Source organism: Bubalus bubalis, chromosome 5 (genome assembly GCF_019923935.1).
Source record: "Bubalus bubalis isolate 160015118507 breed Murrah chromosome 5, NDDB_SH_1, whole genome shotgun sequence".
Lineage (NCBI taxonomy): Eukaryota > Metazoa > Chordata > Mammalia > Artiodactyla > Bovidae > Bubalus > Bubalus bubalis.
This window is the reverse complement of record NC_059161.1, coordinates 898,206-913,448: the sequence shown is the minus strand read 5'-3', so window position 1 is coordinate 913,448 and position 15,243 is coordinate 898,206. Positions and strand designations below refer to the sequence as shown.

At 49.8% G+C, this 15,243-nt stretch overlaps 1 protein-coding gene across 4 annotated transcripts in view; it reads left to right on the top strand.

Moving 5' to 3' along the window:
- The window catches only part of SYT2 (synaptotagmin 2), an 87,084-nt gene that overhangs the window by 67,290 nt on the left and 4,551 nt on the right, over positions 1–15,243 (top strand). For 3 of the 4 annotated variants that reach the window (XM_025285276.3, XM_044942606.2, XM_044942605.2), the window contains 2 exons: positions 13,922–14,098; positions 14,929–15,095. In XM_025285276.3, the coding sequence (XP_025141061.1) occupies positions 13,927–14,098; positions 14,929–15,095 (339 nt within the window). In that variant the 5' untranslated portion in view covers positions 13,922–13,926. Of the gene's footprint in view, positions 1–9,270; positions 9,407–13,921; positions 14,099–14,928; positions 15,096–15,243 lie in introns of those variants that run through there. The other variant, XM_044942607.2, reaches the window with a different exon arrangement.

The following is a 15,243-nucleotide window of genomic DNA, read 5'->3' as shown; positions in this document are numbered from 1 at the left end:
GTAGGTCTTCATAGAACTGATCCACTTAAGCTTCTTCCGCATTAGTGGTTAGGGAGGGCACAGATTTGGATACTGTGATATTGAATGGTTTGCCTTAGAAATGAAGAGAGATCATTCTGTCATTTTTGAGATTGCATCCATGTACTGCATTTTGGACTCTTTTGTTGACCATGATGGCTACTCCATTTCTTCTAAGGGATTCTTGCCCTCAGTAATAGATATAATGGTCATCTGAGTTAAATTCACCCATTCCAGTCCATTTTAGTTCGCTGATTCCTAGAATGTCGACATTCGCTCTTGCCATCTCCTGGTTGACCACCTCCAATTTGCCTTGATTCATGGACCTGACATTCCAGGTTCCTATGCAATATTGCTCTTCACAGCATCGGACCTTGCTTCTATCACCAGTCACATCCACAACTGGGTGTTGTTTTTGCTTCGGCTCCGTCTGTTCCTTCTTTCTGGAGTTAGTTCTCCACTGATCTCCAGAAGCATAGTGGGCACCTACCAACCTGGGGAGTTCCTCTTTCAGTGTCCTATCTTTTTGCCTTTTCATCTGTTCATGGGGTTCTCAAGGCAAGAACCTGAAGTGCTTTGCTGTTCCCTTCTCCAGTGGACCACGTTTTGTCAGACCACGTTTTTGTCAGAAAAAGATTGCTGTGATTTATGTCGAAGAGTGTTCTGCCTGTGTCTCCCCAGGGGTTTTGCAGTGTCTGCTCTCACACTCTGGTCTTTAATCCGTGTTGAGCTTATTCTCGTGTGTGCTGTTAAAGAATGATCTGCCTGCACTTCTTTGCATGTAGCTGTCCGAGTTTCCCAGCACCATTTGTTGAAGAGACTCTTTCCAACGTCGTGTAGATGCGCCTCCTTTGTTGATTAATTGCCCGTAGATGAGCGGGTTTACCTCTGAGAGGCTTTCTGTCCTGTCCTGTGGGTCTACATTTCTGCTTTGTGCCAGTACCATGCCGTTTCATGACTGCAGCTTTGTAGTACAGTCTGAAGTCAGGGAGCCTGATTCCATTTTTTATTTTCTCAAGATTGCTTCAGCTGTTCAGGGGTCTTTTGTGTTTCCATACACATTTTAAGATTTTTTTGTTCTAGTTCTGTGAAAAATGCCACTGGTAATTTGATAGAGATTGCACTGTAGATAGCCTTGGCTGATGGTCTTTTTGACAATATTGAATGCACCAGTCCACAAATATGGCATGTCTGTCCAACTCTTTTTGTCTTCTTTGCCTTCTTTCATCAGCATCTTATAGTTTTCAGACTGAGTCCGAAAGATTGCACTTAGTGTCCTTAGGTAAGTTTATTTGTGGGTATTCTGTTCTCTTTGATGTAATGGTGAATGGACTTGGCTCCCTAACGCCTGTTCCTTTCATTGTTAGTGTATAAAAATGAAAGAGATTTCTGAGTATTAGTTTTGTAACCTGTAACTTTACCAAATCCATCGCTGAGCTGCGGTGATGCCCTGGCAGCATTTTCAGGATTTTCTACATATAGTATCATGTCATCTGCAAACAGCAACAGTTTAACTTTTTTTCCAATTTGGATTCTCTTTATTTCTTTTTCTTTTTCTGGTTGCCATAGCTAGGACTTCCAAAACTGTGTTGAATAAAAGTGGTGAGAGTGGTCGTCCTTGTCTTGTTCCTGCTCTTAGAGGAAATGCTCTCAGCTTTTGACTTTTGAGCATGATGTCAGCTGTGGTTTATCATGTACGGCCTTCATTGTGTTGAGGTAGGTTTCCTCTCCCGCTTTCTGGAGAGTATTTATCATAAATGGGTGCTGAATTTTGCCCAAAGCTTTTTTTGCATCTATTGAGGTGATCATATGGTTTTTATTCTCAAATTTGTTAATGTGCTGTATCACACTGATTGATTTGCAGACACTGAAGAGCCCTTGCGTCCCTGGGATAAATCGCACTTGGTCGTAGCGTGTGGTCCTTCTAATGCTGTTGGATTCAGCTTGGTAGTGTTTTGTTAAGGATTTTTGTGTCTGTAGTCGTCAGTGATACTGGCCTGTAATTTTCTTTTTTGTGATATCTTTGTCTGGTTTTGGCATCAGGGTGATTGCGGCCTCATAGAATGGGTTTGGGAGCTCTCCTCCTCCTGCAGCGTTCTGGGACAGCTCCAGACGGGTGAGTGTTAGTCCTTCTCTAAACGTTCGCTGGAGTTCGCCTGTGATGCCATCACATCCTGGACTTTTGTTTGTTGGAAGTTTTTAAAATCACAGTTAGTTTCTGTGCTTGTGACTGGTCTGTTGATATTCTCTTTTTCTTCCTGACTCCATCTTGGGAGGCTGTACCTTTCTGAGAATTTGCCCACCTCCCCCAGGTTGGCACACGGTTGCTAGTGGTCTCTTATAACCCTTGATGGTTCTGTGGTGTGGGCTGTAACCTCTCCTTTTTCATTTACCATTCTATTGATTTGAGTCCTTTCCCTTTTTTTTTGATGAATCTAGCTAAAAGTTTATCAATTTTGTTTATCTGTTCAAAGAATGAGCTTTTAGTTTCACTGATCTTGGCCGTTGTTTCTGTCTCTCTTTCATTTATTTCCGCTTTGATCTTCATGATTTATTTCCTTCCACGAACGTGAGCTCCGCTTGTTCTTTCTCCGGGTGTTTCAGGTGTAAACGCAGGCGGCTCCTTTGAAAGCGTTCCTGCTTCCCGAGGTGCTTGCGTTGCTGTAAACGTCACTCTCAGAACCGCTTCTGCTGCAGCCCGTAGGCTTTGGAGTATTGTTCTCACTTGTCTTTAGGTATTTTTGATTTGCTCCTTAATTTCCTCAGGGATCCACTGGTTGTTTGGTAGCATGTTGTTTAGCTTCCACTTGTTTGGTTTAATATTTTTTCTTGTAGTTTATTTCTAATCTCATAATGTCATGATCTGAAAAGATGCTTGCTATGATTTCAGTTTTCTTAAATTCGCCGAGTCTCGCCTTTTGGCCCAGCATGTGGTCAGTCCTGGAGCGTGTTCCGTGTGCACTTGAGAAGAACGCGTGTCCGCTGCTTCCGGACGGCGTGCACTATGTTACTGTTGTCCAGTCGCTCAGTCGTGTCCAACGCTTTGCGACCCCGTGGACGGCAGCACGCCAGGCCTCCCTGTCCATCGCCCACTCCTGGAGCTCAGACTCGTGTCTATCGAGTCGGTGATGCCATCCAACCATCTCATCCTCTGTCATCCCCTTTTCCTCCTGCCTTCAATCTTTCCCAGCATCAGGGTCTTTTCCAGTGAGTCAGTTCTTTGCATCAGGTGGCCAATGTATTGGAGCTTCAGCATCAGTCCTTCTAATGAATATTCAGGGTTGATTTCTTTTAGGATTGACTAGTTTGATCTCCTTGCAGTCCAAGGAACTCTCAAGAGTCTTCTCCAACACCACAGTTGAAAAGCATCAATTCTTCGGTGCTCAGCCTTCTATATGGTCCAACTCTCACATCCATACATGACTACTGGAAAAACCATAGCTTTGACTATACAGACTTTTGTTGGAAAAGTGGTATCTCTGCTTTTTAATATGCTGTCTAAGTTGGTCATAGGAGAAGGAAATGGCAACCCACTCCCGTGTTCTTGCCTGGAGAATCCCAGAGACGGGGGAGCCTGGTGGGCTGCCGTCTATGGGGTCGCACAGAGTTGGACACGACTGAAGCGACTTAGCAGCAGCAGCAGCACATTGGTCATAGCTTTTCTTCCAGAAAGCAAGCGTCTTTTAATTTCATGGCTTCAGTGACCATCCACAGTGATTTTGAAGCCCAGGAAAATAGTCTGTCACTGTATCCATTGTTTCCCCATCTATTTGCCATGCAGTGATGGGACCGGATGCCATGATCTTAGTTTTCTGAATGTTGAGTTTTAAGCCAGCTTTTTCACTTTCCTCTTTCACCTTCATCAAGACGCTCTTTATTTCCTTTTCATTTTCTGCCATAAGGGTGGTGTCATCTGCATATCTGAGGTTGTTGGTATTTCTCCCGGCAGTCTTAACTCCAGTTTGTGATTCATCCAGCCTGGCATTTCGCACGATGTCCTCTGCATAGAAGTTAAATAAGCGGGGTGACAGTGAACACTCCTCTCCCAGTTTTGACCCAGTCCGTTGTTCCATGTCCGGTTCTAACTGTTGCTTCTTGACCTGCATACAGGTTTCTCAGGGGGCAGGTAAGGTGGTCTGGTATTCCCATCTCTCTAAGAATTTTCCAGTTTGTTGTGATTCACACATTCAAAGGCTTTAGCGTAGTCTATGAAGCAGAAATACGTGTTTTTCTGGAATTCCCTTGCTTTTTCTGTGATCCAATGGATGTTGGCAATTTGATCTCTGATTCCGCTGCCTTTTCTAAATCCAGCTTGTACATCTAGAAGTTCTCAATTCACATACTGTTGAAGCCTAGCTTGAAGAATTTTGAGCCGTTACTTTGCTAGCGTGTGAGATGAGTGCAATTGTGTGGTAGTTTAACATTCTTTGGCACTGCCCTTCTTTGGGATTGGAATGAAAATTGACCTTTTCCAGTCTGAGTTTTCCAAATTTGCTGGTGTATTGAGTGCAGCACTTTAACAGCATCATCTTTTAGGGTTTGAAATAGCTCAGTGGGAATTCCATCGCCTCCACTAGCTTTGTTCATAGTGGTGCTTCCTAAGGCCCACTTGACTTCACATTCCAGGATGTCTGGCTCTGGGTGAATGATCACACCATGGTGGTTATCCAGATCATTAAACTTTTTTTTTTTTTTTTGTATTGTACACAATTCTTCCGTGTATTCTTGCCACTTCTTACTGTTTTCTGCTTCTGTTCGGTCCATACCATTTCTGGCCTTTATCGTGCACGTCTTTGCACGAAATGTTCCTTTGGTATCTCTAATTTTCTTGAAGAGATGTCTAGTCTTTTCCATTCTATTGTTTTCCTCTATTTCTTTGCATTGTTCACTTAGGAACCCTTTCTTATCTCTCCTTGCTGTTCTTTGGAACTCTGAATTCAGATGGGAATATCTTTCCTTTTCTCCTTTGCATTTCGCTTCTCTCCTTTTCTCAGCTATTTGTAAGGCCTCCTCAGACAGCCATTTTACCGTTTTGCATTTCTTCTTCTTGGGGATGGTTTTGACCCCTGCCTCGTGTATAATGTTATGAACCTCCATCCATAGTTCTTCAGGCACTCTATCAGATCTAATCCCTTGAATCTATTTGTCACTTCCACTGAATAATCATAAGGGATTTGATTTAGGTCATACATGAATGGCATAATGGTTTTCCTACTTTCTTCAATTTAAGTCTGAATTTTGCAATAAGACCTTCAGTCCATATAGTCTAATGCATCATTTAAGGCCTGTATTTCCTTATTACTTTTCTGTCTGGATTATCTGTCCATTATTGAAAGTGGGGTATTGAAGTCCCCCACTCTTATTGTGTTACTGTCAGTTTCTCTTTTTGGTTGTTAGTATTTGCCTTACATATTGAAACGCTCCTAAATTGGGTGCACATGTATTTACAACTGTTACATCATCTTCTTGGATTGACCCCTTGATCACTGATCATATTATGCGGATGCGTAAACCCTTCAGCTGCTTCCCACTCCCCTGTGGGTAAAGACAGCCCTCCTGCTGTGGCCACAGGCCTGCATGTCCAGTCCCGCGGCCCCTCCATCCGTGCGGGGCTCCTCTGGGCTCTGTGCACGGAGGCCCCTTCAGCGCCAGAGCCTCAGGAAGGCATTCCTGCTCTCCCAGAGTGGGCCAGACACCGCCCGCTACAGACTGGCCAGCCCGGGCGGCCCCTGGCGTCCCTCACAGCTGTACCTTCACTCTCGTTCGTGTGCGGTTAGTGACGCTCAGCTTACGGTGCGCTCCCCGCGCGAGCAGGGTGTGAGCCGCCGGTGTTGAATGAACGCACGGCCCCACCCACCCCGTCCGGTGTCCCGACTGCTACCGTCTGGGTCCAGCCCCTCTGACCGGGCTGTGACCGCACCCCTGGGGGCCCCCTGCCCGGCCTCCCCCTCTGCTCCCCTTTTCCTGGACTTAAATTTTAGGCCCCCGGGCGGGCTTTCCCCGATGCTGGTCGGTGGGGCCGCCTGAGCCCGGGGAGCGCGGCGCCGGCCCCTGGCTGGTTCCGGCTCCGCTCGCGCGTCCCGTGGCCAGGCCTCTGCGGTGCACAGGCCGCGCGGGCCGTGGAAGGGCTCCGGGGTCGGATCCGATCACCGGAGGTGACCATCATCTCCAGGCAGACCCGGCGAGTTTATTCTTGTCATTTTCACACCACTTTTGAAACGTGGGTATTATTTTCTCCAGTTTTTATTTGAGGAAATTTGAGTTTCAGAAAGCGACTTGTTGGCATCATGTGGCAAGCAGTGGGCATCCTGGGGCTCCAGCCGGGCTGCCTCCCCCGAGCACCGTGGTGGGGCGGCCCCGCACCTGCAGCCGGCGGGGGAGTCTGACAAAAGCCCGCGTGTACAGGCTGCGTGTACACACGCCACACGGACACCACACAGGCACCACAGCACACCCACACACACAGACTATACCACACACACACACCACACTCATGCACACACACACACACACACACCACACTCATACACACACACACACACCACACACACACCACACATACACACACACCACACACACCACACACACACCACACATACACACAGACACACACCACACACACACACACCACACATACACACACACACACACCACACACACACACACCACACCACACATACACACAGACACACACACACCACACACACACACACACACCACACTCATACACACACACACACCACACACACACACACCACACACACACACACACACACACACACACCACACACACACACACACACACCACACACCACACACAGACTATACCACACACACATACACCATATACACACACACACACACCACACATACACACACACACCACACATACACACACACACACACCACACACACCACACACAGACTATACCACACACACATACACCATATATACACACCAAACACACACACACAGACCACATACACACTATACCACACAGACACCACACCACACCCACACACCCAGACTATACGACACACACATCCCACGTATGTACCATACACAGCACACCACACACACACAGTATCAGAACTAGTGAGCCGGTGCATATGGCAGGACATGAGACCAATACATGAAAATCTACTGCATTCATTCATTAGTAATGAACAATTTGGAAATGAAATTAAGCAGGTCCGTCTACCACAGTATTAAAGAGACTCAATATCTACAAATTTAAGGAAAGTGTAAGACTTTATGCTGGAAAGTGAAAGGGAACGTTGCAAGAGATTACAGAAGATTTTAAAGGGAAGACGCTATAGAGACTGTTGTTAAGGTGGAGATACTCCTGACACTGACCTGCAGATCCAGTGCATCCCGGTCAAAATCCCAGATGGCTTGTTTTTTAATAGAAATGAACATGGCAATCTTTTTTTAAACAAGCACACCTTAAAATTTGTATGGAAACTCAAGACACCCGAAATAACCAAGACAATCTTATTAAAGAACAAATTTGGAAGACTCACACTGTCTAATTAAAAACTTAACGACAGGGAGTTGTCCCTGGTGGTCCAGTGGACAGGACTCTGCACTCCACCGAAGGGCGCAGGTGTGATCCCTGGTCCTGGAACCCACATCCTGCAGGGCGGCAGCCGCAGCCAACCACTGCCCCGCCCCCATAACCAACAGTACTTTACATGGTGATTAAGACAGCGCGGTGTTGGCACATGGAAAGAGGTTAATGCAACAGAGAACACGAATAACCCGCACATTTATGGTCAGTTGATATTTTACAGGGGCACTAAGACAACTCAGTGGGGGAATAATAGTCTTTGCAACAAATGGAGGCCACACACAGAACACATCCGTGGAGATGAGCTCAGCTTTGTGACCTGGATGTAGGAGCTAGAAGCACACAGCCCCGCTAGGAAGACCCAGGAGTAAATCTTTGTGCCCTGGGGTTGGGTGATGGCTTCTTAGACATGACACCAAAAGCCCAGGCAATAAAAGAAACAAATTGGACATCATCCAAATCAAAACCTTTGTGCTTCAAAGGACACCATCAAAGAAATGAGCAGATACCACAAAATGAGAGAAAATATTAGCAAAACATATTTGAAAAAGGACTGGTACAGAATATATAAAGAACTTGTACAACTCAACAATAAAAAGACAAATATTCAATTAAAACATGGACACAGGATTTGAATAGACATTTCTCTGAAGGAGACATACAAATGGCCGATAAACATGTGAAAAGATACTTGGCGTCATTAGTCATCAGAGAAATGCAAATGGAAAGCGCAGCAGGATGCCACGTCACCTCTACTAGGACAGCCATAGACAAAAGGATGTAACCGCCGTGCTGCCCAGGGTGTGGAGAGCTCGGAACCCTCAGGCAGCCCTTTCGGGAAAGTAAATCGGTGCAGCCAGTTAAAAGAAATTGATTGGACTATAGTTGATTTACAGTGTGTTAATTTGTGCTGTACAGCAAAGTGGTTCAGTTACACACGCGCGCGCGCACACACAGTCTTCCGTAAAATATTCTTCTCCGTTGCGGTGCGTCACGGGATGTGAACGTGGTTCCCCTGCTGCACAGGAGGGCCTCGTTTACCGCCCTGTATGGGATAGTTTGCAGCTGCTGACCCGGGGCTCCCGTCCTTCCCTCCTCTCCGCCCACAGCCGCAAGTCTGTTCTGTGTCCCGTGAGTCTGTTTCCGTTTTGTGAGTCAGTTCGTGTCCTGTTTCAGATGCGACTTGAGTGGTCCGTGATGTCACGTCAGCGCTGGCTCTTCCTGACTTGCTTCGCGTCGGCGCTCTGGTCCACCACGTTGCTGCAAGGAGCAGTTGACTCTTCGTGAAGGCCGAGTGTGCCCTGTGCGTGCCGCGCGCCTTCCCTGGCCGTTCCCGTCGGGGCCGTCAGGCTGCTCCCGCGTCTTGGCTACAGTGTGTAGCATTGCTATGAGCAGAGTGCGTGCATCTTTGAATTAAAGTTTTCTGGATGTTTCCCCAGGAGCGGGAGTGCCGGACCATGTGGGGACTCGGTTTTTAGTCTGTTAAGGAACTTCTACATTGATCTCCCCAGTGGCTCGGGGAAGTTCGGTAGTTCCTTAAAATGTCAAATATAGTTACCATATGACCCAGCACCTCCGCTCACGGGTTTTTATCCCAGAGAAATGAAAGCATGCACAGAGAGGTTTACGGCAGCGTTGTTCAGGAAACCGAGGTGGAAATAACCGATGTCCATAAACTGATAAATGTGTGACCGGTGCGGAGGAATATTCCTCGGCCACAGAGGAATGAGGCGCCGACGGCGGCTCCACGTGGTGCCCTCGACGCTGTGCTGTGGGAGAAGCAGGACACCGGGCCCGTATCGTGGGATTTCGTCTGTGTGAGAAGTGGGAACCGGGGAGTCTACACACAGCTCAGGGGTTGCCCGGGCTGGGAGGAGGGGAGTGGGGAGGGATGGGTGAGGAAGTGGGGCTTCTTTTTGGCGGAAACGTTCTAACTGGGTCGTGGTGATGGCTGCATGACCTTCTGAATATACCAAACCCCCAGACGAAAGTAAAAGCGCGTGGATCCCGTGGGTGTGAACCACCTTCAGCTAAGCCTCCAGAGTTGGGGGCAGGGTCGCGGACGGCAGGGTAGGGGCGACGGCCCAGGGCAGGGGCTGTGGAGGGCCGGGGGGCTCCACCTGCCCCTCAGGGCGCGTCTCCAGGTCGGGGCTGTTGACCAGCACGGAAGGAGCTGGCCGAATGCACGGCGAGTGAGTGGGGTGCGGCCCTGCCAGGGGTGGCCGCGCTGCCTCCGCCGACGCGGGCTCTGAAATGTGCCCTCAGCAGGACCCTGGTGCAGGGGGATTGTAAAACTCCTGTGCTGCTTGTCTGATGACCTGGATCCCCAGGGGTGCGCCCCTGGGTGCCCGCTGTGGCTGGGCAGGCAGATGTCATGTCCGCCCCACCTGACCTCAGGGGGCCTATTTTGAGCAGCGGAAACAGCTCGGTGGGGAGGGGAGGGGAGCAGAGTTGAAAAACTCGTAAGAACATTACCTTAAATGAAGACCATCACAAGAATATTTTAGCAGCAAGAACTTGAAAGCGAGCCAAGCTCGACAGTGGATGACCGCATGAGTCGGGTGTGGGACTGTGGAGCTGGGCGTTACATAGCTATTTAAGTAAGAAAGGAAGATCGTCATGAAAACAAAAATACTTGGGGCAAAATCTTACATGAAAAATGCAGAATACCTCACTCCCAGATGGAACTAGAGGTAAAGAACCCGCTGCCAAGGCAGGAGAGACACAAGCTCGATCCCTGGGCCAGGAAGATCCCCTGGGGAAGAAAATGGGGACCCACTCCAGTGTTCATGCCTGGGAAATCCCACGGACAGAGGAGCCGGTGGGCTGCAGTCTGTAGGGTCGCAGAGTCGGACGTGATTCTGAAGCGACTTAGCGTCCAAATTATATATAGTATGGTCTCAACACAAAACGCAGAAAAGAATTCTTTGCGGATCCTCCAAAGACACGTGAGTTGTCCGTGGAAGGCAGGGTCCTGGGGAATGTCACCCAACTCTCCTCCCGTCCCCTGTACACCTGGGTTACTGCTGTTAGTAACGAGCAGCCCTTGTTTCCCTGGTGGCTCAGACAGTAAAGAATGTGCCTGCAGGCAGGAGACCAGGGTTTCATCCCTGGGTTAGGAAGATCCCCTGGATGAGGGCATGGCAACCCACTCCAGTATTCTTGCCTGGAGAATCCCACGGACAGAGGGGCCTGGTGGGCCACAGTCCATGGGGTCACGAAGAGTCACACTCGCTTGGACAGGAAGTTAACATGCCGTTGTGGGGAGGGTGCAGGGCTGGCAAGAGGCCCTGACTCAGCCCAGGGAGGGAGCGGCTCCGGGGATGGACGTGGGTGCCACCTTCCTGGACCAAAGGCTGACCCCACCCTGGGCGGGTGTTGATGGGGCCTGTGGCGCGGAGCCGAGCGTGGTCTGGAGGGTGGGGTGCTGGGCGCCGGCGTGGGTCCGGGAGGACGGCTCGTTCTCACTGTGAGCTGCCTCCTGCCCTGGGCGGTGTGCTCGGGTGGAATGGGGTTCAGGAAAGCCACGTGCTCTGGGTGAGTGAGGGGTGCCCAGGCTCTGTTTCTGCCTCTGTGAAAGGGGGGTGTGTGTGCGACTAAGGGGGGTTCTGCACAGCCCTGGGGGCACATGCCGGCTGAGGGGTGGGTGCCGCTGCTCCAGTGTTGCTACTGCTGGGAGTACCCTTGAACTTAAAGGGATTAAGTCGAAAAAAAAATTTTTTTTGTTGAGGTAGACTTACAGCATCATGTTAGTTTCAGGCGTTTCACACGTCATAGGCAGAGCCATGCTTTCTTAGATTCGTTCCCATGTGAGTCCCTACAGAGGGTGCAGTAGTTCCCGGTGCCATACGGTAGGTCCTTCTGTTTTATACACGGTCGTATGTATCCGTCAGCCCCAGTCTCCCTGTCCCTCCCATCCCTCCCCTCCTTATTTACCATGTTTATTTTCTACATCTGTGACTATATTTGTTTTGTAAATAAGTTCATCTGTACCGTTTCTTTTAGAGTCCACACACGAGTGGTGTCTTTGTCTGATGTACTTCACTCAGTATGACCTTCTCTGGGCCCACTGATTTCACGGCAGGGTTATTAGTCCATCCTCTTCGGGGCTGAGTAGTATTCCACAGTGTGTGCACCGCGTCTTCCTTCTCCACTCCACTGCCGATAGACATGCAGGTTGCTTCCATGTCTTGGGCCATTGTGAACAGAGCTGCAGGGAACACTGGGTCGCATGTATCTTTTAAAACTATGGTTTTCTCCAGGTCAATGCCCAGAAGTGGGGGTTCAGGGTCATATGGTAGCTCTGTTTTTAATATTTTAAGGAGCCTCCATACTGTTCTCCATAGTGGATGTAACAATTTGCATTCCCACCAACAGTGTAGGAGGGTTCCCTTCTTTCCAGGATTCAGTTTGCAGACTTTCTGAAGCTGGCCATTCTGACTGGTGCGAGGGGATGCCCCGCTGGAGTTAGATTTGTGTTCTCTGATAATCAGTGGTGGTGAACGCTTTTTCATGTGCTTTGTAGCCATCTGTATGTCTTCTTTCGGAGAAGGCGATGGCACCCCACTCCAGTACTCTTGCCTGGAGAATCCCAGGGACGGGGGAGCCTGGTGGGCTGCCGTCTATGGGGTCGCACAGAGTCGGACACGACTGAAGAGACTTAGCAGCAGCAGCAGCAGCAGCATGTCTTCTTTGAAATGTCTGTTTAGATCTTCTGCCCCCTTTAAAATTTTTCTATATTGAGTTGCATGAGCCATTTGTATATTTTGGAGATTAATCCTTTGTCAGTCTCTTTGCAAATATTTTCTTCCATTTGCGGGTTGTCTTTTTGTTTATGGTTTCCTTTGCTGTGCAAAAGCTTTGAAGTTTACTTAGGTCTCATTTACTTTTGTTTTTATTCTTATTACTCTAGAAAATGGGTCAAAAAAGATCTTGCTGCATTTATGTCAAACTTCTGTCTATGTTTTCCTCGGAGAGCTTTATGGTTGTGCGGCCTTAAGTTTAGGTCTTTCAGCCGCCCTGAGTTTACTTTGTGTTTTGGTGTTGGAAGTGTCCCGTTTGCCCAGCGCCACTTATTGAGGGCCGTCTTTACGCCATTGTGTATTCTGGCCGGCCTCCTTTGTCAAAGATGAGGTGCCCGTAGGTGAGTGGGTTTTTCCTGCAGTTTCTGCCCTGCTCCGTTGGTGCCTGTAGGTGAGTGGGTTAGGGTAGGGCTGCTCCACTGGTCTATGTTGCTGTTTTTCGTGCCGGCACCACACTGTTTTGATGACTGTAGCTTCGTAGTTTAGTCTGAATTCAAGGGGCCTGATTCCTCCAGCTACATTTTTCTTTCTCAAGATTGCCTTGGCAGTTCGGGGTCTTTTGTGTTTCTGTAAGTTCCAAAATTGTAATTTTTTTTGTTTTAATTCTGTGGAAAATGCTATTGGTAATTTGATAGGGATTGCATGGAACTGAATCTGTAGACTACTTTGGGTAGTGTGGTCATTTTGACAATATTGATTCTTCCAAGAACACGCTGTCTCTCTCCATCTGTTTGTGTTGCCTTTGATTTCTCTCATCAGTGTTTTAGTTTTCCAAGTGCAGGCCTGTTGACTCCTCACGTAGGTTTACTCTAGGTATTTTATTCTTTTTGATGCAATGGTAAATGGAATTTTCCTCTTAACTTCTCTTTCTGTTCTTTTGCTGTTAATGTATAGGGACCAAGGGGTTTCTGTGTATTAATTCTGCGCAGGTGAGCTTCGGTGGTTTTCTGGCAGCAGTGTGAGGGTTTCCTACGGGGTCCCGTCACCTGCAGGTGAGCTCCAGTGTGAGGGTTTCCTACGGGGTCCCGTCACCTGCAGACAGTGACTGCATTGCTTCTTCCTTTCCAGCTTGGATTCCATTTATGTCTCACCCTCCTCTAGCTGCTGCCGTTTATGTCTCACCCTCCTCTAGCTGCTGCCGTTTATGTCTCACCCTCCTCTAGCTGCTGCCGTTTATGTCTCACCCTCCTCTAGCTGCTGCCGTTTATGTCTCACCCTCCTCTAGCTGCTGCCGTTTATGTCTCACTCTCCTCTAGCTGCTGCCGTTTATGTCTCACTCTCCTCTAGCTGCTGTAGCTGGGATGTCCACTGCTTGCTGAGCAACAGTGGCGAGAGTGGACACCATTGTCTTGGTCCTGATCTTAGCGGTGAGGCTGCAGGTTTTCACCATCATGAGGATGTTTGCTGTGGGTCTCACACATACGGCCTTTGTCCACAGTCTTTAGCTTCTGGAAGAGCCTTCCACAGCCTGTGGGCAGAGCCGTCTGCACTCAGGCCCTGGGGTGCTCACCCTGCCCCCTTCCCCCGCAGCTACCATGAGGAGCATCTTCAAGAGGAACCAGGAGCCCGTGGTGGCTCCCACCACCACCGCCATGCCCGCCGGCCCAGTGGACAACTCCACAGAGAGCGGGGGTGCGGGCGAGAGCAAGGAGGACATGTTTGCTATGTTCAAGGAGAGGTTCTTCAACGAGATAGTCAAGCTGCCTCGTGAGTGTCCCTGTGTGCTGGGTGGGCCATGGGGCTGAGACGGCTGCAGACTCTCCTAATATCTGGGCTCTAGGCTGGATTATTTGGCAATCCCCTTCAGGACCAGGGGTAGTGGGGGCGGCAGAGGGGTCTGTCACTAATGAAGGGAACAGGGAGTTTCTGTGCCCTCATCTCCCTGGGCAGAATGTTCTTACAACTTAGAAGACTCGAAAGGTGAAACCTAAAGATGAAGTCTTCCAGTTACACTTTGAAATAGTTGTTCTGTTAGAAAATAACCCCCTCCCCACCGGGGCTTCCCTGATAGCTCAGTTGGTAAAGAATCCGCCTGCGATGCAGGATACCTGAGTTCGATCCCTGGGTTGGGAAGATCCCCTGGAGAAGGGAAAGGCTACCCACTCCAGTATTCTGGCCTGGAGAATTCAATGGACTGCATTTTCCATGGGGGTCACAAACAGTTGGACACAACTGGCCGACTTTCACTCACTGCTTCGTAGATTCCTGGTGAAGATAGTGAAGAGATACCCAAAGTCCAGATTTGGGGGGAGCAGCCGAGGGCTGGCCCCACTGCCCCCGCCACCCCCTGCCCAGGTCACTAAGGAGCTCGGCCCTCAGCACGGCACTCAAGGCTGCCCCAACCGCCCACCGCCAGGTCTGCCCAGGGCTGTGCCGTCCTCCGTGTGAGCCGCCGTCACGTCTCAGCAGAGCCCGGCCGGGCCCATGGGCGTGGTGGTGGCGGGGGCACAGGGCGCGTCAGGGCAGAGCCTGTCTGGGTTTCGACTAGAGGGGTGGGCTGCCTGGTGGGCAGCGCTGACCCGTCTCCCCGTGGGCAGTGCCGCCCTGGGCGCTGATCGCCGTGGCTGCGGTCACGGGCCTTGTGCTGCTCGCCTGCTGCTTCTGCTGCTGCAAGAAGTGCTGCTGCAAGAAGAAGAGGAACAAGAAGGACAAGGCCAAGGGCGCCAGGAACGCCATGAGCATGAAGCACATGCGGGCCGGCCAGGTAGGCGGGGCGGCCCGGTAGGCGGGGGCAGGCTGCTCTGCCCGCAGGGCTGGTCCGGGGCGAGCCCCGCCGAGGGACGGGGCATCTGGGGCTCCCACCGGCAGGCCAGCGGACCAGCCAGGACTCAGAGGACTGGGCTCCTCTCCGC